Source organism: Schistocerca piceifrons, chromosome 2 (assembly GCF_021461385.2).
Source record: "Schistocerca piceifrons isolate TAMUIC-IGC-003096 chromosome 2, iqSchPice1.1, whole genome shotgun sequence".
Classification (NCBI taxonomy): Eukaryota; Metazoa; Arthropoda; class Insecta; order Orthoptera; family Acrididae; genus Schistocerca; species Schistocerca piceifrons.
In genome coordinates, this window is record NC_060139.1 from 372149632 (window position 1) to 372170114 (window position 20483).

General features: G+C 39.6%; 1 protein-coding gene across 2 annotated transcripts in view; it reads right to left on the minus strand.

The window, feature by feature from the left end:
- LOC124777542 (28S ribosomal protein S7, mitochondrial) overlaps nt 1–20483 on the minus strand; it is an 84437-nt gene that overhangs the window by 14550 nt on the left and 49404 nt on the right. The window contains exon 5 of one of the 2 annotated variants that reach the window (XM_047252998.1): nt 9724–9861. The exons of the other annotated variant lie outside the window; for it this stretch is intronic. Coding sequence (XP_047108954.1) covers nt 9724–9861 — 138 coding nt within the window. The remainder of the gene's footprint in view (nt 1–9723; nt 9862–20483) is intronic. 2 annotated transcript variants of the gene reach the window in all.

The window sequence follows — 20483 nt, forward strand, 5'->3', positions numbered from 1 at the left end:
CTTGGGTAAAATAGTCCCCCATTCGGATCTCCGGGTGGGGACTACTCAAGAGGACGTCATTATCAGGAGAAAGGAAACTGGCGTTCTACGGATCGGAGCACGGAATGTCAGATCCCTTAATCGGGCAGGTCGGTTAGAAAATTTAAAAAGGGAAATGGATAGGTCAAAGTTAGATATAGTGGGAATTAGTGAAGTTCGGTGGCTGGAGGAACAAGACTTCTGGTCAGGTGAATACAGGGTTATAAATACAAAATCAAATAGGGGTAATGCAGGAGTCGGTTCAGTAATGAATAAAAAAAATAGGAGTGTGGGTGAGCTACTACAAACAGCATAGTGAACGCATTACTGTGGCCAAGATGGACACGAAGCCCACGCCTACTACAGTAGTACAAGTTTATATGCCAACTAGCTCTGCAGATGATGAAGAAATTGAGGAAACGTATGATGAAATAAAAGAAATTATTCAGATAGTGAAGGGAGACGAAAATTTAATAGTCATGGGTGACTGGAATTCGGTAGTAGGAAAAGGGAGAGAAGGAAACGAGTAGGTGAATATGGATTGGGGCTAAGAAATGGAAGAGGAAGCCGCCTGATAGAATTTTGCACAGAGCACAACTTAATCATAGCTAACACTTGGTTCAAGAATCATAAAAGACGGCTGTATACATGGAAGAAGCCTGGAGACACTGACAGGTTTCAGATAGATTATATAATGGTAAGACAGAGATTTAGGAACCAGGTTTTAAATTGTAAGACATTTCCAGGGGCAGATGTGGACTCTGATCACAATCTATTGGTTATGAACTGTAGATTAAAACTGAAGAAACTGCAAAAAGGTGGGAATTTAAGGAGATGGGACCTGGATAAACTGAAAGAACCAGAGGTTGTACAGAGTTTCAGGGAGAGCATAAGGGGACAATTGACAGGAATGGGGGAAAGAAATACACTAGAAGAAGAATGGGTAGCTCTGAGAGATGAAGTAGTGAAGGCAGCAGAGGACCTATGGGTAGAAAGATGAGGGCTAGTAGAAATCCTTGGGTGACAGAAGAAATATTGAATTTAATTGATGAAAGGAGAAAATATAAAAATGCAGTAAATGAAGCAGGCAAAAAGGAATACAAATGTCTCAAAAATGAGATCGACAGGAAGTGCAAAATGGCTAAGCAGAGATGGCTAGAGGGCAAATGTAAGGATGTAGAGGGTTATCTCACTAGGGGTGAGATAGATACTGCCTACAGGAAAATTAAAGAGACCTTTGGAGAAAAGAGAACCACTTGTATGAATATCAAGAGCTCAGATGGAAACCCAGTTCTAAGCAAAGAAGGAAAAGCAGAAAGGTGGAGGGAGTATATAGAGGGCCTATACAAGGGCAATGTACTTGAGGACAATATTATGGAAATGGAAGAGGATGTAGATGAAGACGAAATGGGAGATACGATACTGCGTGAAGAGTTTGACAGAGCACTGAAAGACCTGACTCGAAACAAGGCCCCGGGAGTAGACAATATTCCATTAGAACTACTGACGGCCTTGGGAGAGCCAGTCCTGACAAAACTCTACCATCTGGTGAGCAAGATGTATGAGACAGGTGAAATACCCTCAAATTTCAAGAAGAATATAATAATCCCAATCCCAAAGAAAGCAGGTGTTGACAGATGTGAAAATTACCGAACAATCAGTTTAATAAGTCACGAATGCAAAATACTAACCCATATTCTCTACAGACGAATGGAAAAACTGGTAGAAGTCGACCTCGGGGAAGATCAGTTTGGATTCCGTAAAAATATTGGAACATGTGAGGCAATACTGACCCTATGGCTTATCTTAGAAGCTAGATTAAGGAAAGGCAAACCTACGTTTCTAGCATTTGTAGACTTGGAGAAAGCTCTTGACAATGTTGACTGGAGTACTCTCTTTCAAATTCTGAAGGTGGTAGGGGTAAAATACAGGGAGCGAAAGGCTATTTACAATTTGTACAGAAACCAGATGGCAGTTATAAGAGTCGAGGGGCACGAAAGGGAAGCAGTGGTTGGGAAGGGAGTGAGACAGGGTTGTAGCCTATCCCCGATGTTATTCAATCTATATATTGAGCAAGCAGTAAAGGAAACAGAAGAAAAATTCGGAGTAGGTATTAAAATCCATGGAGAAGAAATAAAAACTTGAGGTTCGCTGATGACATTGTCATTCTATCAGAGACAGCAAAGAACTTGCAAGAGCAGTTGAACGGAATGGACAGTGTCATGAAAGGAGAGTATAAGATGAACATCAACAAAGGCAAAGCGAGGATAATGGAATGTAGTCGAATTAAGTCGGGTGATGCTGAGGGAATTAGATTAGGAAATGAGACACTTAAAGTAGTAAAGGAGTTTTGCTATTTGGGGAGCAAAATAACTGATGATGGTCAAAGTAGAGAGGATATAATATATAGACTGGCAATGGGAAGGAAAGCGTTTCTGAAGAAGAGAAATTTGTTAACATCGAGTATAGATTTAAGTGTCAGAAAGTCGTTTCTGAAAGTATATGTATGGAGTGTAGCCATGTATGGAAGTGAAACATGGATGATAACTAGCTTGGACAAGAAGAGAATAGAAGCTTTCGAAATGTGGTGCTACAGAAGAATGCTGAAGATTAGATGGGTAGATCACATAACTAATGAGGAGGTGTTGAATAGGATTGGGGAGAAGAAAAGTTTGTGGCACAACTTAACTAGAAGAAGGGATCGGTTGGTAGGACATGTTCTGAGGCATCAAGGGATCACCAATTCAGTATTGGAGGGCAGCATGGAGGGTAAAAATCGTAGAGGGAGACCAAGAGATGAATACACTAAACAGATTCAGAAGGATGTAGGCTGCAGTAGGTACTGGGAGATGAAGAAGCTTGCACAGGATAGAGTAGCATGAAGAGCTGCATCAAACCAGTCTCACGACTGAAGACCACAACAAACAACAAGCTTCATCTATTATTTCCACTATTCTTTCATACAGGGTGAGATACTGCCAGCCAATGAGTTCAAATGCAACAACAGCGCCTCCTGTGACACTAAATTTTGGCATCGCTAATTTCTCATAATTTTCACCCCGACTGAGTTTCATGAGCTGCACAATTCAATCATGTTAAATTTCATGGATAGAGTTTCTTAATGCCTGAGATGTACACCTGTGTAGCCAGCCTGAATACCAAGTGTGTCATCAACAATAAATTTCAGTCTTCTTCTACTTCTGCAGATATTGTGGTAGGCCTATAAGGTGAAGGGAAAATGATGGTAGACAGTGATAAAAGTTAAAACACCCTGTCTCACTTGGATGACCATGCCATAAGCTGCAAAGGTTGGTTCACATATGATGCCAGTGCTGCCTCCAGGGTTGTGGAAACCAGTAGGGCTCTGACTGCCATGTGGCGCTCTGGCCTGTTACTCTGACAGTGGTTCAAGTGATGTGTGACTTGTGCCTCATTTACTACTCACTATAGCGTATACAATGGATCAATGAGTGTTCTTGTGTTGAACTATGCAACAACAGAGTTTCAGATGTCAACTTGCCTTCACATAGAAATTTTCTGATGTCCACATTCAAAATGATTCAATGACACATAGATTAGTAAAGAAATTTCAAGTGACTGGATCCATGTTGGACAAGAAAGGTCTAGAAAACCAAGCATTTCAAGCAAGAATAAAATTCACAAGTTAGAAGCGGTCTCAGAAAGAAATTCAAGAAAATCATAGCAATACTTAGCACTTCACATGGTGTCCATAGCATCAGCTCACAGAGCTGTGCACAAACTTAAATCTCAGTAACTAATGGCAGTACATTAAGTGGCAAAGTGGTCTCTGATTGGTATCAGTACTGCAACTGGCTATTTCAGCCTGTGAACGACGGAGTTTTCTGTTGAAGCATGGCTGCATTTATCAAGGCATGTGATGTTGCACAACAAGCAATGTTGGAGATTTAGAACACACCTGTTATATCAAGAGCAGCTGCATAATGTGAAAACTGGAGTATAGTATGTAATTACTCCAATGTGAATTACTGGACAACTCTTTCTCAACCAAATCATAACTTCTGATGGGTATGTGAATGGTATACTGCAATCTTATCTCTCTGTGTTTTCCAGAAAACTAACAGGTAGTGAAAAGACCTATGGTTATTTCATGCAGGACAATGCAAGAACACATGCCATCAATGCATCTAAGGCAGTGTTATGAGATTTTTTAATGGTAGGATAATTGATTAGCCTCCTCGTTCCCCGGCTCTAAATCCATGAGACTTTTATCTGTGCAAAAATACCTATAAACTCAGAGAGGCAGTATTCAGCTTGCAATCTCGTGAAAATAATGGGAAGCTTAATTTAATCACATGCTTCTTAGTTTATACTCACCTAATGGAAGACATACAGAGTCATGAGGCAGCTGCCACGGAAATTAGCTGATACACATTTAATGAAAGCTATAGGCATGCCTTTGTGTTGTTCGTATAACGCCCCGTACACTAACACTGGAATAATTTTAGGCTTCCTGTTGATTCACAAACCTCTCTAGTGTCTTAGTAACATCGCTGAAAACCAAGCTGTTGGGTGCCTCAATTTCATACTCCATCTATTCATCCCTGGCTATTCATCCCTACTCTTTTCTCCTTGTCAACAATGTTGCCGACTTCCTTCTCTCCAGCATTGCTTCATTAAATTATCAGGAGACAGACCACAGCATACTGCTTTGTTCCCACCAACTGAAACATCTTATTTATACTCAGGTTCAGAGTGAATTTTCTCTTTCTACACAATGTACAATTTCCTCTTTTCCTTTTTCCCTTCTCCTGATTAAATATGGAAACCACGTGATGCATTCATTCTGATGCTGCTGTCAGCTGTATTTTACTCTTTCTCTTCATTAATACAGCCTCAAATATACACACTGCCTCACAAGAAAAGTGAAGTGCCCAGAAGGGGATAACGAAACAAAAGGAAAATTCAAAGGTTGAGAGAGTATGTGATGGTATTTCAGTCATTAAAAAATCAAGTCAAATTTACAAAGAACTTGGCACTATGAGTCCACTTATCAGTGTTAGGTTGCTCTCCCTCTTTGTTGGATGCATGCATTGATTCATTTGGGGAGGGTGTCACAAAGCTGTTGTATCCTCCTCCTGAGGCAAGCCAGCCCACAACTTTTGTAACTGACCCTTGATATCCCAGGTGCTGGGACTTTCATGAAATTGACGTCTAAGCTGGTTCCAAACATGTTGTATCGAGGACTGATCTGGCCACGGAAGTGCCTCAACAACATACAGACAGTTTACAGACACAAATGCCATACGTGGATAAGCACTGACCTGCTGACGCCATGATACTGTCACATGAGGAGTAACACCTGATGATGCAGGATGTCTGTGACATACCACTGTGCCATCAGAGTTCTCTCTATCACTACCAGCTGTGATATGAAAACATTGAGGGCTCTCCGCACAGTGACGCCAAGAGAAATACCACTCTTTATCTCAAAAATATGGGAAGACTGACAGACCTCTCCTCCATGTTACCAACATACCCACCTACGATGGTCATCAGGGGTAATGCCGAACCATGATTCATTGCGGAAGACAATGCAACATCATTCATCAGCAGTCCAGGCTTCCTGGTCATCTGGTCACGGCAGCACTCCAAATATAACCATTTCTGTTTTGGTGTTAATGGCAGCATACACATGGAATGGTAGTTCCCTAGTTCAACTGCTGATAGAATCGGACCAATGGTGCAGGATGACAGGGAATCTGTAATTTGGTGTGGTCCTGTTCTCCACTCAAATTCCTACTCTGGTTGGTCCTGCATTTGGTCCTTTAATCATTGGTTTCTGTTTTGTCTAATCAGCACTCTCCTCAGGCTGTGTTGCCTCTGTGACTCCCATGATTTATCTGCCTCCCTTTTCTACAAATGATGAGCCTGTTTGAAGACTGGGACACATACGAGAAATGTCTGCGACAACACTTTCAACTTATTAGGATTACTGATGCTATTTAATGTCCTGCCTTGTTCCTGTCATGGGTATCACCAAGAATGTATCAAGTCCTATGTCAACTTGCAGCTTCACAGGATCCTCTTCTTTGACATTTGACCAAATGTAAGAACTTCACTTCAAAATACTACTGTAAATGCACCCATGTTATCACATCCTGGGTTGAGTTTTACTACTGTAGGAAGCAACCACATCAATTCTATCGAGCACGGGTCTGAACTCTGTGGGTTAAGCCGTCGTTGTCATTTTCTGTCTGATGTGCATAAAGAGCCGTATGGTGAGAAATGCTATCATTCATTTAGCTTTGGATTGTGAGGTGTAAGAGAGAGCCCTCAAGTGTGAAAATCCATGCCTCTCCGAGGTTTTAGCTATTGCACAATCGTTTGAGGTGTCGCACGCTGCAGGTAACCAAATTGAGTCATGGTGTGAGGTATTACCAATCCAATCCTTTCCTCAACATGCTTCAGATAGTTCACAGGGGGAAGACATGATCACTGCGTCAAGGCTGCCAGCCTTGCTCCCAGCAGCAGCTGCACTAACAAAGTAAACAGACCAGTAAACAGCAACATATGCATACCACGCTCCCATCCTCCCCTTATTGTTTCATTAATCATGAGCACTGGGACTGCCCAAAATGCTGGGCACCTGTCATAACTGCAACAAAAATGGTCACATTGCTTCTGTTCGTAATGCAAAAATTCAGCACACATTGCTTCTGTTTGTAATGTCATATTCAGCATGACAATCCCAATCCAGATATGTACATAAATATTGTATCAGCAATTTCTGTTATGCCAAACAAGCTTTTCATTGATGTTATGGTTTTTTGTAAAGTTCTGCAGATGCAAATGGATACAGCAGCTGTGGTAACCTCGTTAAACTCACAAACTTACAAGAACTTGAGCTGCCCTCCACTTCTCTTTGTGTCACGAAACTTAGTAGGTTACAATAAACAGAGTACAGAGAATGTTTTTGGATTAGATGCTTTTGAGTTGTTTGGTTTTAACATTTCAGATGAAGTGAATCTAGTGTCCTAACAAGTCCCATATACACAGTTAGATGCATTGTTACCATGAAACCTTCTGCTCGGCCTCATTTTTTCTGGGTGTATCTGGTTCCAGTGGCACACAGGAAATAAGTTAAAGGTGAATTATATCACCACGTGTAATCTGGCATTCTTCGGCCAGTTGCATCAAGTGAATGGTCTATCCTCCTTATTTACAGTAAAGAAACCATCGGGCTGCTTATGCGTCTGCGGCAATTTTAAAGTTTCTGTGCATGCACAATCTGTAGTGGATACATATCTGATACTGCGCCTGAACAAATTCTTTGCAAAGTCATAAGGTGGTTAATATTTCTCAAAAACTGACAATTCAGATGCCTATTTACAACTCCCTTTAGATACAGTCACAACATACGTTAGTTGTCAATACCCCTTGTAGACTGTACCAATACTTGCAGTTGCCTTTTGTAATCATCAGCGCTCCCACTATTTTTCAACATTTTTTGGAACAACTTGCAGTGTCTGTGCAGGGTTGTACAAACTATTTGGATGATACTTTAGTTTCTGGTAGCTCCACTGAGGACACTTACAAAATACACTTACAAAATCTCCTTATTCTTTATTTCTGTCCTCCAAGTGGTGAGGTTGAAGTGTAATTTAGGAAAAGTCAATTTTTTCAACTTTCTATCATTTATCTTGTATTTGAAGTTTCTCATGAGGGTCTCAAATCCCTGTATCAACATGTTTCTGCTGTTGTATTGCTTCCACTCCCAACATCAGTCAAAGGGCTTCAGGTTTTTTCTGGGCAAAGTCGCCTACTACCATAAATTCTTGCCTGGGGCAGCAACAATTGCACAGCTGTTATATGCGTTGCTGTAGAAAGGGACTCAGTTTCGCCCCTGATGACCGGCTTGTGAAATCACATTTTCCACCCTTACACCATGTTGCAGTCTGCGCCCTGTTTAGTGACATAACAACCAGGCTGAAATTAGATATTCTCAGACAGAAAAGGAAGTTTTGGCCATTGTATATGCTGTGAAGAAATTCCATGTTTTTCTCCAAGGTACCAAATTCCACTTGGTCACTGATCATAAGCCATTGGTTTCCTTATTCTGTCATTCTGCGTAATTACTAGATAAAGCAGCACATAACATTCAATGTTCGTCTATTTTCCTTTCGCATTACAACTACAAGATTCATTTCCACCCTAGGAATCAACAAGCAAATGCCGATGTTTTGTCCTGCCTGCTGGCCGGTTCGAACCTATGATTTGAGTACGAAGAATTGTTTTGTTTCCACATTGATGTTGCCACATGGCAGACAGTTGATGGCTTTCCTGTAACTAACATGCAGATCATGAAGGCTGTAGCTTTGGATCCTGTTTGTAGAAGATCATAGTTTGCTGGATTCACCACCTTCTCGTGTATCCACCCCCTCTGCAAGTATTACATCTTTCGAAATCGATTCTCTGTTGTGGACAGTGTTCAGGTTTTAGACACAGATCACACAGCCCCTTGGGTAGTGATCCCCTCACTGCTTTGTTCAGAGGTTCTCCATTTATTACATGCAGGTCATTGGTGTGTATGACGCACAAAAGTGCTGGCCCTTAGACATGTATTTTGGCCCAGTTTTAATGGTGACATTACCTGCCTAGTTGCGTCTTGTTCACAGCGTGAGACATACCAAGCACTTCCCTGGACGTCACTGTCTCCTTGGCTGACACTGTCCATGCATGTGATCGTTTACATGTGGATTTCACTGGCCCTTTTCTCAATGCTTATTGGCTGCTGGTTGTTGTCACATATTCTCATTTTCTGTATGTTGTTCGTTGTGCTTCCACATCCACAACTGTCACCATCAGAGCCTTGGCCAAAATTTTTTCACTCAAATGCTTAGCCAAGATGTTTAGTATCTGATAATGGTCCACAATTTTCATCACAAGGGTCTGCAGCATTTTGCAATGCTCATGGTATCTGTCACTTCCTTGCCCCGACATTCCATCCAAACTCTAATGATGAGGTGAAATGCCTAGTGCGAACATTCAAAACTCAGATGAAAAAGTATGTTGCCAATTCTTCATCCCACGTTGCCTTAGAACGGTTTCTCTCCTCATACAGTTTCATGCTGACTCATTATAAGAGCCCAGTGGAGCTATTCTATGGGTGCTAGCCGAGGAAGCAGCTGCACCTCCTGCATCCTCCAGCTGGGCATCAACCCATGCACCCACTGTGGCTTTTCAGCCAGATGTAGCTGTCTGGATGCATGGTTTCGGACGTTGCCCTAAATGGATTCCAGCTGTTATCGCCACATGCCGGGGGCAGCGTCTCTGCGACATCTAAATGGAGGACGGCCTCTGCTCGAGGCACCATGATCACATCACTGCTGCTTCTCTACTCCCGCACGGGTGTGACCATCCATCCTTGGTGGCCGAACCAACAGTTTCTCTATTGCTTCTGATGCCATGGTCAGGAATGCTGTCACCTGTTCCTGAGCAACTGCTGATAACAGTATTATTAGCACTGGCAGCACCAACACCAGAGCCAATGCCTAAGGTTGACATGGAAACAGCCCCAGCATCGCCATTCGACCATGTTTTTGTTAAGTGGTGTATATTATCACTGGCCCAAAGTTAAGTAATAAAAGCATGAATTCTCACTGTTGAGGTTAGATTTTAAGTTTGAAAATTTACGCAAATTAGATCATTGTCAAGAGACAGTACCTGATTATTTGCAGCATCCACTAATTCCCACGCAAGCTTTTCTGGAAAATGAACTGTGCGTTCTTTGTCTTTAGCTGCTTCAATTAACCATTTCATAGCCATGAAGTATGAGCGCTTTTCAGTGATAGGCACAGGAACCTGGAAAGCCAAATTTCTTAACATTATATTCACTTTTTAATAGTATGTCACATATTGAATAGCAGTTGTTCATGAGACATACAAACGTTTAAACTCTTAAGAATAAGCAAAGGAAATTACAGAATGAATGAAACTTTATAGCACTGGTTCTTAGAAAATGATTTAACTGATATCTGCTTTCGGGAAGATTACACTCAACAAACAACTGAAGTTTCAAATTTTGTGTAATAATCGTGTTGTTTTAGTAAACATACATCTTCCTCCACTGGTTGAGGTTACAGTAGCACTCCATGGGTAAACTGCAAAGGAATCTTTGTCCACATCCACATATATTTTCAGCAGCCAGTGCAGGGCATGATACAGTATACTTTGTTTGAACACTAGCAAATGTTAAAAATTAAACTATGCTGATAAAAGAAAGTTTAAAATGTAAGTCATCAAGTCTGAGCAAGTGTAATGCAACAAACTTCAGAATCATGAGAACTAATGCTTGGTTAGTCTCAGTTACTTTATACTACTACAACAAACAATATTGTAAAATGATATGTATGGCCTCCACAATTCATTGCAGCGAAGATTTTTGCATTGCAGTGAGGACTTTCAGCAGCTTCTCAACACCTCTGACACTAATATCTATTTCACTAATCTTCTTAGTGGTACGAGGATCAAATTGGGGCAAGACTCCTGTCTCGTCTGTGTGTGACTGGACACTAGCTTTGGTGATACTAATAGCCTTTATATATACACAGAATTTCTTTGCGTTTTGCAAGAGATCTTTCAACAGCATTCTGGTGTGGTAGCCACTGCAGGATTCATACATGGCTCTCTTGATAGCCAAACGTGTAGTCTGTGTTTCTTTACAATGATTGTATAGTATGGAGGATTCCTCCTATCATAAACCGTTCTACTGGTTACAAACCCATCCACTGTGTTGTCAACTATGCTGGTATAGTTCTTCTACATGCTCCTGTCCTGTACCAAAAGTTTAAAGTCCTTCATGAGATATGACACTACTACAACTTTATCTATCTTACTGAACATTTAAATCTGTCTACATGTTTTAGTTGTCCTATGTACTTTGTTTGTCATTGTTACTACAACTGCCCCTTGATCAATGATACCACTTTCAACTGGACATTCTACTATATGTAACACTTTGTAAAACAATTTTCATTCTAGAAGCTTTATAAGTAGCCATCACTTAAACTGTCTACTTTTCGTTTGTACAAAACATTACATTTTTAAAATATTTTAAAACCACTTGTACCTCAAGCAATCTGAAAAAAATAGTAATTCCCATCTTTTATTCTTACAAAGGGACCTTACACACTGAGTGTCTTCCATTTTCTACATACTTATAGGATTTGAAACTCAGTGCACAGACATCAGTTTCGTAAAGCAGTCTGATACAATTTTCAAAACCAAACTTGAACATTGTAAAACTTTCGAGTGCATTAAGTAAAACACATCTGTGAACTATTAACATGGCAGTCAGTAGTTGAGTGCATAGTATAATTGTATATTTGCTCTTTTGATACTTGTTAATAGCAAAAGTTTTATTAACAAATAGAAATATGAAATCGTAAATATTCAACCATAGTTTTTAATAAAAATAATCTTTTTATTTTTAATTACCACTAGTACGAAAATGGCAGTATTCATAATAAATTAAAATTTGGTACACCAGTGCAAAACATTGAATATAAAAGAATGTTCTTTTTCATTTCTAGAGACTGAATAATATTACTGAAGTACATATTTGTTTTCATTTAACAATAAGGCAGTTAGCATATTTGTACCAAACTTTAATTTATCTTCATTCAAGCAGTAATTAAAAATAAAAAGATGTTCTTTTTATTAAAAAACTATGATTCAATATTTGTTAGTTAAGATTTCCATTTGTTAGTAAATATGACATTTAACCGATAACATAACAACAACAAAATTGCAACTAGCAAATTTCGAACCAGCAACTATGCAGTTACCAGACTTGTATATTACAGTCTGAGCTACTGATGACTATATTAATTATTAACAATTGTTTTGTACTAAACAGCACTAAGAAATCTTACCTTGGAAAGAAATTTTTTTGAGTTGCGTATGCGCTCCTCCCCCCCCCCCCCCCCCTCCCCAGAACTGCTTCACACTGCCCTAAGAAATTTATGTATTTGCACTGACCTTTAAATCTTACAAATACAAAGAAAACTGAAGAGGGCCAGTCTGCCTCTACGGTCTCTCTGTTAGATTAGCACAACTGATGGGATCATTATATATTCAAGTATAAGATTATGTTACTTAGGTTGTGCATATGCATTTTTAATCACTGTCCTCATTTTTTAAGGAGATCTAATTTCTCACATTCTATAACACTCTAATGCCTGAAGTTTATTTTCTCACGCGTAAACTTTCATGATAGCTTCATATCATCTTTTTGGTTCTTATTATCTTCGTGCTTTATATCTTAACAAATTACCAGACTACCACAGACAAGAGACTAATACAACCCATTCAAGAGGACTGCTCTGGTATTTGAGGTCTCTGTCAATTAGTCTTAACAGTAAACACAAAATAATTTAAAGAGAATTGAAACAGTTTACTGTAGTTCAAAGGGAAGTGTGAGAGGGATGCTTAGGACAAGAAAAACGGAATTGTTGGAAGAAAGGTGACATTATCATTAGGAAAGCCTTTAGGGTAGAGTTAGAGAGATGGCAGTAAAGGCAACCCATGCAATAGCTCTATTGCCTCCATCATATGGTCGCCATCTCCAGTTCTATGTGTGAACGGGTTTGGATAAAGAAAGTCTACTACTAATACAGAGCACCATCTACTACATGCTAAACACAGGTTTGCAGAGTTTATATGTAGATGATTGTAATCTATTCTGGAAATGACAGGTCTTTGCTTTTCACATTTAGCACAAGTGTAATGTGCTGCGAATACATAGAAAGAAAGATCCCTTATCATTTAGCTACAATATAGCAGGTCAGCAACTGAAAGCAGTTAATTCCATAAATTATCTGGGAGTATGCATTAGGAGTGGTTTAAAATGGAATGATCATATAAAGTTGATTGTCGGTAAAGCAGAAACCAGACTGAGATTCATTGGAAGAATCCTAAGGAAATGCAATCCGAAAACAAAGGAAGTAGGTTACAGTACGCTTGTTCGCCCACTGCTTGAATACTGCTCAGCAGTGTGGGATCCATACCAGATAGGGTTGATAGAAGAGATAGAGAGGATCCAACGGAGAGCAGCGCGCTTCGTTACAGGATCATTTAGTAATCGCGAAATTGTTACGCAGATGATAGATAAACTCCAGTGGAAGACTCTGCAGGAGAGACGCTCAGTAGCTCGGTACGGGCTTTTGTTGAAGTTTCGAGAACATACCTTCACCGAGGAGTCAAGCAGTATATTGCTCCCTCCTACGTATATCTCGCGAAGAGACCATGAGGATAAAATCAGGGAGATTAGAGCCCACACAGAGTCATACCGACAATCCTTCTTTCCACGAACAATACGAGACTGGAATAGAAGGGAGAACCGATAGAGGTACTCAAGGTACCCTCCACCACACACCATCAGGTGGCTTGCGGAGTATGGATATAGATGTAGAGACGGTGATGTACTCTTTCTATGGCGTCAATCAATAAACTATTCTCCCAACCAATTTCAATAACACGCGACAAACAATCAGTTATCTTTAAAGGTAATGATAAGGCAAAGGATTAATTCGATTGGTAGGACATGTTTTGAGGCATCAAGGGATCACAAATTTAGCATTGGAGGGCAGCATGGATGGTAAAAATCATAGAGGGAGACCAAGAGATGAATACACTAAGCAGATTCAGAAGGATGTAGGTTGCAGTAAGTACTGGGAGATGAAAAAGCTTGCACAGGATAGAGTAGCATGGAGAGCTGCATCAAACCAGTCTCAGGACTGAAGACCACAACAACAACAACAACAACAACAACAACAACAGGTACAATAAAGTTAGTCTTTTAGTTACCATTTAAACTTCAGGATTTTTGGTTATTCTCTGTTGGGAAAAAATACAAATTAAAGTTTCAAATTTGCTCAAAAACGACACATCCGAAGATTGCGTCCTGTCTTGGGAGCCAGTTGTAGTGGTTAATATAAAAAGAAAAACAGAAGAGAAGAAAAGAAAGGATTTAAAATGTGGGAAGAAATGGTGAATAAAAAGGGGGTTTTAAAATTGTTAATGACCGTGAAAAAGGGAAAGAATGAAATGCAAATCAGACTTCGTATTACAGAAAAGTTATCGGACTTAGTGATTCGGAAAAGCTATTGTTGGGGTGGTCCTTGTGGCGTTTCTGAGCAAAAGTCAAACCAATCTCCACTACAAAAATTATTTGAAGGAGTACAGAGAATAACAAAATGTGATTAATAGGGGGAAAGGGTGTAGATAAGAGTTCATCCTTTACCATGTTAACATGTCTTCTTTCGTGCAGCATCCAGGTCTTCAAAAATCTCCTATTTCATCTCTGCGTGAAAAGTAGTAGCTGCTCTGAAATCTTGCACTTGTCCAGGAATCACTAATTTATACTAATCAAAACTATCTTGGTGTTGAATGCAGTTTATTTTACGTTACTACTTCCATTGTCCAAATTTCATACCAATTTCCACAATACGTATGCACATCAATGAGTTTTTTCGTCTTAATCTGATCAAGACTAGCTAATAAGTAAGTTAAGCTTCCGCTCTCAAGAGACAAAAGATGGATAGAAAACAAAAAGAGTTACAATTTTAGTACCTTCCTTTTCTTACATATTTTCTCTGCCGTCGAGCGCTCATACAGCTGCGACGGTATAATTTATATCTGAGGAAACGAGTGTAGCACGGCGAAATTCAAAGTCCTGCTACATCATGTACATTGTCCGCACAGTCAAGTGTTTATGAGACCACACATTCCACCGACTCATCTCGCAGAAATGCTAATATTTCATCAGCTAGTTCTTTCTCTATGAAATTCCTTGGGTTCCTTTGTGATGAAATGTCAACTTTGGAAACTGTTGTAGATATAATGCAGTGTTTGCTTTGTTTATTATTGCCATTGCTCTGCTTTGTATCAACACCACTTGCACTGAAGCACCTTGTGAATTACATGTCGACTAAGCAGGTCAACTACACACCATAGCCTCATGCTGTGCTCACCATTGGGCAACTCCAGTCCTGCCCCCTGTTGCCTAGTAGCAGCCAATATTGTGGTTGCAGAGTAGACATTATGTGGGCCATTGATTGCCGTAAACATCACTGGCCTTTTGCAACCTCACACTCAAGGGGTTCTTTGTGTCTACAACCAGACGCCTTCTGTCTGACACAGCGATAGTAAAATAATTACACAAACCATCCCCGTGAATCGTTCTACCTGTTAGTGAAAACCATATCCAGATCCCTGCAGTAGTTCCTGACATTAGTCTTCACATTGACATCAATGAAACTTGCATAGATAGATATGTGTGGATTCTGATCTCTGGAGCTGTGCTGGCTGTTTACTTTACTGCTTTTCTCTCATTGGCACTCGATGTGATTCCAGATACCCATTACATGGAATGGATAACAAAATATATATGTTACACACTCATCATTACTACACTTATTAATTATATACATAACCTTGCTTGTTAATCAGTCCATCTGTTAGTGAGGAACACATTAAAATCCCAACAGTAGTTCCTGAGATTAACCTTCTCATACAAAAGAACACTGTAACAAAGAAACACTGGTGGGGTGGACTTTATTTTAGTAATCCATACAATGAACAGCAAGTCTTTCATACACTTCCCTGGTGCAGATCTGTTGATAACTCTCTATCCAAGATAACATGCTGTAGCCTCACTACCAAGAAATCCTCTGTCTAGTTGCAAATTTCATTTGCTAGCCAATATGATAGTATTTTTGTTAATAAATTTTGGTGTGCTACTGAATCAGGTGCTTTTTGTAAGTCAATAAATACTGCATCCACCTGATAGCCTTGACCCATAGCTTTTGAGATATCATGTGAGAAAAGCTCAAGTTGGATTTTGCAAGACCGATGTTTTCAAAATCCATGCTGGTTGGCATGGAGATCATTGTTTTTGAGATATCTCAGTATGCTTGAGCTTAGAATATGTTCTAAGATTTTATAACAGACTGAAGTCAATGAAATTCAAAATTAAGTTTTGTAGATCACTTGTGCTACTCTTGTTGCAGACAGGTGTGACAAATGCTTTCTTTCAAACTCCGGACACCATTTTTTGTTCGAGAGGTCGGTGATATATTATGGTCAAAATGGGAGTTAACTCATCTGCAAATTGTGTAGAGAATCTGATAGATATTCTGTTGGGGCTCCAGAATTTTGATCAGCTCAGACTCCAGAACTTTGTTCAGTTTTTGCGATTTCAGGTGCTTGATAATGCCACTGACATTAATAAGTACATCACTCACTTTTGCAGTGATGAAGCAATCAAACTAGGGTAGTTCTCTTATATATCCTTTGTAAAAGGCAATTTAAAAATGGAGTTTAACATTTCTCCTATTGCTTTACTACCCTCAACTTTGATTCCACTGTTATCTGTGAGTGTCTAGACACTAACTTTGATGCCATTGACTGCCTTTACTTGTAACCAGAATCTTCCAGATTTTCTGTGAGGCCTGTTGCTAAGATTGTACTGCAGTAGTCACTGAAGGCTTCAGGCATTACCCTCTTGACAGCTAAAAGTGTTTTATTCAGCATCTCTCTATGTATATGCCTCTTTTTTTCCCATACATATTATGTATTATGCAATACTCACAGTTTCTCTGTAAGTTTCTTTACAGTGACTGCATACCATGGAATGTAGGTACATATGTATTCAGTGCTTTATCAACTATTCTTTTACGCTTTAACAACAGTGCCTCTAAATGCTCCTGCTGCAGAGCTACATATTTCAAGTTCCTCATTATGATGTTAGTGCCTATCCAGTGGGCTGAACTTGTAATTTCTACTTGTTTTGGCTGTGTTTTGTTAATAGCCTTTATACCTATAGTTCCAAGTAGTTTTCCAAGAAAGTAATTGCTATTAATTTCCTGGAATTCCTTGACTCATCCGCCACTTACAATTGTGTAATCATCCCAGTCAATTAAGTACCCTCCAGTGAAGACTATATGATTGGGAACATATATATTACCAAAATGAGGATTTATCTAAAGTTTTCAGTTTCATCTGGAGATTAGTCTGGTGGTTATAAGTGTATGCCCATCCTTTATAATCAGTCAGGCCCAGACTATTTCTCATGCAGCTTCAGTTTGCATCTTGATGGAATTGAGTTTCTTGGCTACTGCAACAGGTATGCCACATACGTTTCCAATTAGTCTATTTTTTCAATATACACTCAGACATAGCCAAAAAAAATCTCACTTCTTTCAATTTTTGGTTGTATCCAGCTTTCTGTAGCTGGTATTATATGAGCTCCATTGTCCTTTAGGACTGCTTCAAACTGCAAGATCTTGTTGCTAATGCTTTGATAGCATCATCTGTTGGGTGACATTTCTTTGAGTGTTACACTAATACTTCAGCCTCCTACAGCTATCATTATCTGGACTGGGTAGATAGTAACCAGATCTAAAAGAAACTCTTGTGTACATTCCACAACAGTCAGCTCTCTTGGTCGTAACCTCTGATGTGTAGTGCACCCCTGACCTATCTTATAGGACCCTACGGTTCTTAACAATATGGCACAAGTGCAGGAAGTCACAGACCAGCACGCCACAGAGCCTCCAGTTTCTGGTTCCATCCTTTTATTCAACTCACAACCGGTAAACCACAATCAGTGCTTGGGAAAATGCTGAAGATTGTGAGCTTCGCTGAGATTCATGAGCAAGACTGGTCTCCTTTGCCAGTCACTGGAATGAACCAAGTATGACCTCGAAGCTCAGACGACAGCCATCATTTACTCCAACATTTGTCACAATTTGCAAATTGTTGCACCATGTACCCTCAGTGGCCACCAGAACAGCATCTACAACACGTTACACAAGGTCCGGAGGTGTATACATTGACTGCAAAAGATGATCCTTCCCATTACTTGCTGTTATTTCTCTATGAGGTGTCAAGGTGAACTCTTGAATGTTCCGTCTGAACCATGTCGTTTGCCACGGTTCCCGTTTTTCCCTTGGTTTACTCCTGTTTGGAATTTCTGTGCTTTCCTAAAGGGCATTGCAGAGCCTCTGCTAGTGCGCCCTCTGGAAGGAGGCGCTGTGTGCCATGCCGAGGGCGGATGAGGCAGTTGAGATGAGTGTTTGTCCCTGGACGACCGTTCTGCAGTGGGACGCTCAGTCCCTCTATGCTAAGTCTGGATGGGCTCAAAAACCTGGGGCGTGAGGACACAAGAGGCCATAAATCTGTGGACAAGGTTTGGTTTCTGTTCATGGGCTGGGGAAGCTTTGAAGTCTGTCTGCAACTGCCAATAACCTACAGAAGGTGGTGTCGTCACTGAAAATAAGATTTTTCATCTAGTTAGTGCAACGGTCGTCATCTGGGGGGGGGACAATCGCTCAGTGTTGTGGGAGCTATTAATAACTGCATGGCAACGTTTCTCTGCTTTGAGTTTGTGATCGGAAATTACTTTGCATGTGTGTTACTGCCCCCTTGCATGATCGTGCAGTTGAATGCCATGCTGACTTAAGGTGCACATTGTAAAAAAATAATGATAATAATAATAATAATAATAAGGAGCGAAGGAGCAAATACCACTGAAGAAGAAGCACAAACATCCATGGTGGAATATGGAATGCGAAAAGGCAATTCAAGTTCGTACAGAAGCCTTTGCGAAGTACAGTTCAAATAAAAATGAGAAAACTCTTCAAAACTTTCTAGAAACACGGAAACTTTCAAATAAACTTATTAGACAAGAGAAGAGAAAGTATGTAACTCAGCAACTGGAATCAATAGAAGCAGATTTTAAAAATTATAATACGCATGGATTCTACAAAACTTTTGCAAACCAAATTAAAGGGTATATCCCTCAAAATGTCTGTTTTCGGAAATCAGATGGGAATCTGGCACTAAGCGACGAAGAAAACGGTGAAGAATTAGCCAAATATTTTGAAACGCTACTAAACTGTCCAGAATCAACAGAAGCTCTTCCAATATCCAGCACTAAAGCCCCGCAACAGCAAGACTCTGTACCGCCAACTGAAGAAGAAATTATCAAACACATAAACAAACTCAAAAATAACAAAGCATCAGGAGAAGATGGAATTGTAGCCGAATTTCTCAAAAGTCTAGGGTCTAACTCAAGAAATGAGCTAGTTAAAATTATTCAAAACATATGGGTTACTGAAGAAATACCAGAAGATTGGAAATGTGCCCTAATACATCCGTTACATAAAAAAGGGGATAAATCGGATGTGAACAACTATAGAGGAATCTCCTTACTTGCCGTCACATACAAGATATTATCAGCTTGTCTTCTTGAAAGAACACAAAAACTGCTAGAACCCAAAATCTCAGATTTCCAAGCTGGTTTCAGACCAAACAGATCATGTCCAGAACAAATTTTAAACTTGAAATTGATTACAAGGATGAGACAAATGCGAAGGAAGCCTACAGTATATGTCTTTGTCGACTTTAAAAAGGCATATGATTCAATTCACAGACCCACACTATTTAAAATTCTTGAAGAACAAGGACTGGATAAGAAGACACGGAACATCATAGAGCAGACATTAACAAATACAAAATGCAAAGTGAAATTCATGGGAAAATTTTCAAAATCATTTGAGATAAAAACTGGGGTTAGACAAGGTGATGGATTATCACCTCTGTTATTTAACTTAGTTCTGGATAGAGTCATGGCAGAATGGGAAAAAGAACTCAAAAAAGAAAAGTACTGGAAACCAATATCACTGGGAACCAAAAAAGATGACCTACAAATCCCCTACTTAGCCTACGCAGACGATCTTGCAATAATGGCAGATTCTAGTGAAATGGCAGTCAAACAGATAGAAACCTTAAAAGAGTGTGCAGGAAAAGTTGGCCTACAAATATCTTTTGAGAAAACGGTGTTTACAACAACAAATCTAGAAATTTCTAAGTTACAAACCAAATATGGAGAAATTAAGAGGGTACCATACTTTAAATATTTAGGAGAGATAATTTCTGAAAAATACTCACAACAAGAAAGAATATTAAAAGCTCGTAGGGGTCTAGGGCTGGTCCAAAACATTTACAATAAAAAATGTCTATCTATAAGTACAAAAATTAAACATTATAAGTCGGTAATTAAACCAATAATGCTATATGCCAGCGAAACCTTGACACTTAAAAGGAAAACAGATATGGAAAACCTGAAGAAAGAGGAAAGGAAAATCATTAGGAAAATTCTGGGACCAAGATGGACCAAAGAGGGGTATAGATTACAGAAAAATTCTAAAATTGAAGAATATTCTAACATAGAGATAGACATGAGGAAGAGGCGTCTAAAATTCTATGGCCACATAATGAGACTTCCCGATCACAGACTTACAAAAAAAATAGTAAGATACGTAGCATCCCTTGTTAATGGAGGAGAATGGATCAAAAATGTAAAGAAAGATCTGGAATTAGCCAACATTACTACTGAAGACATGAACAAAAGAAACAAT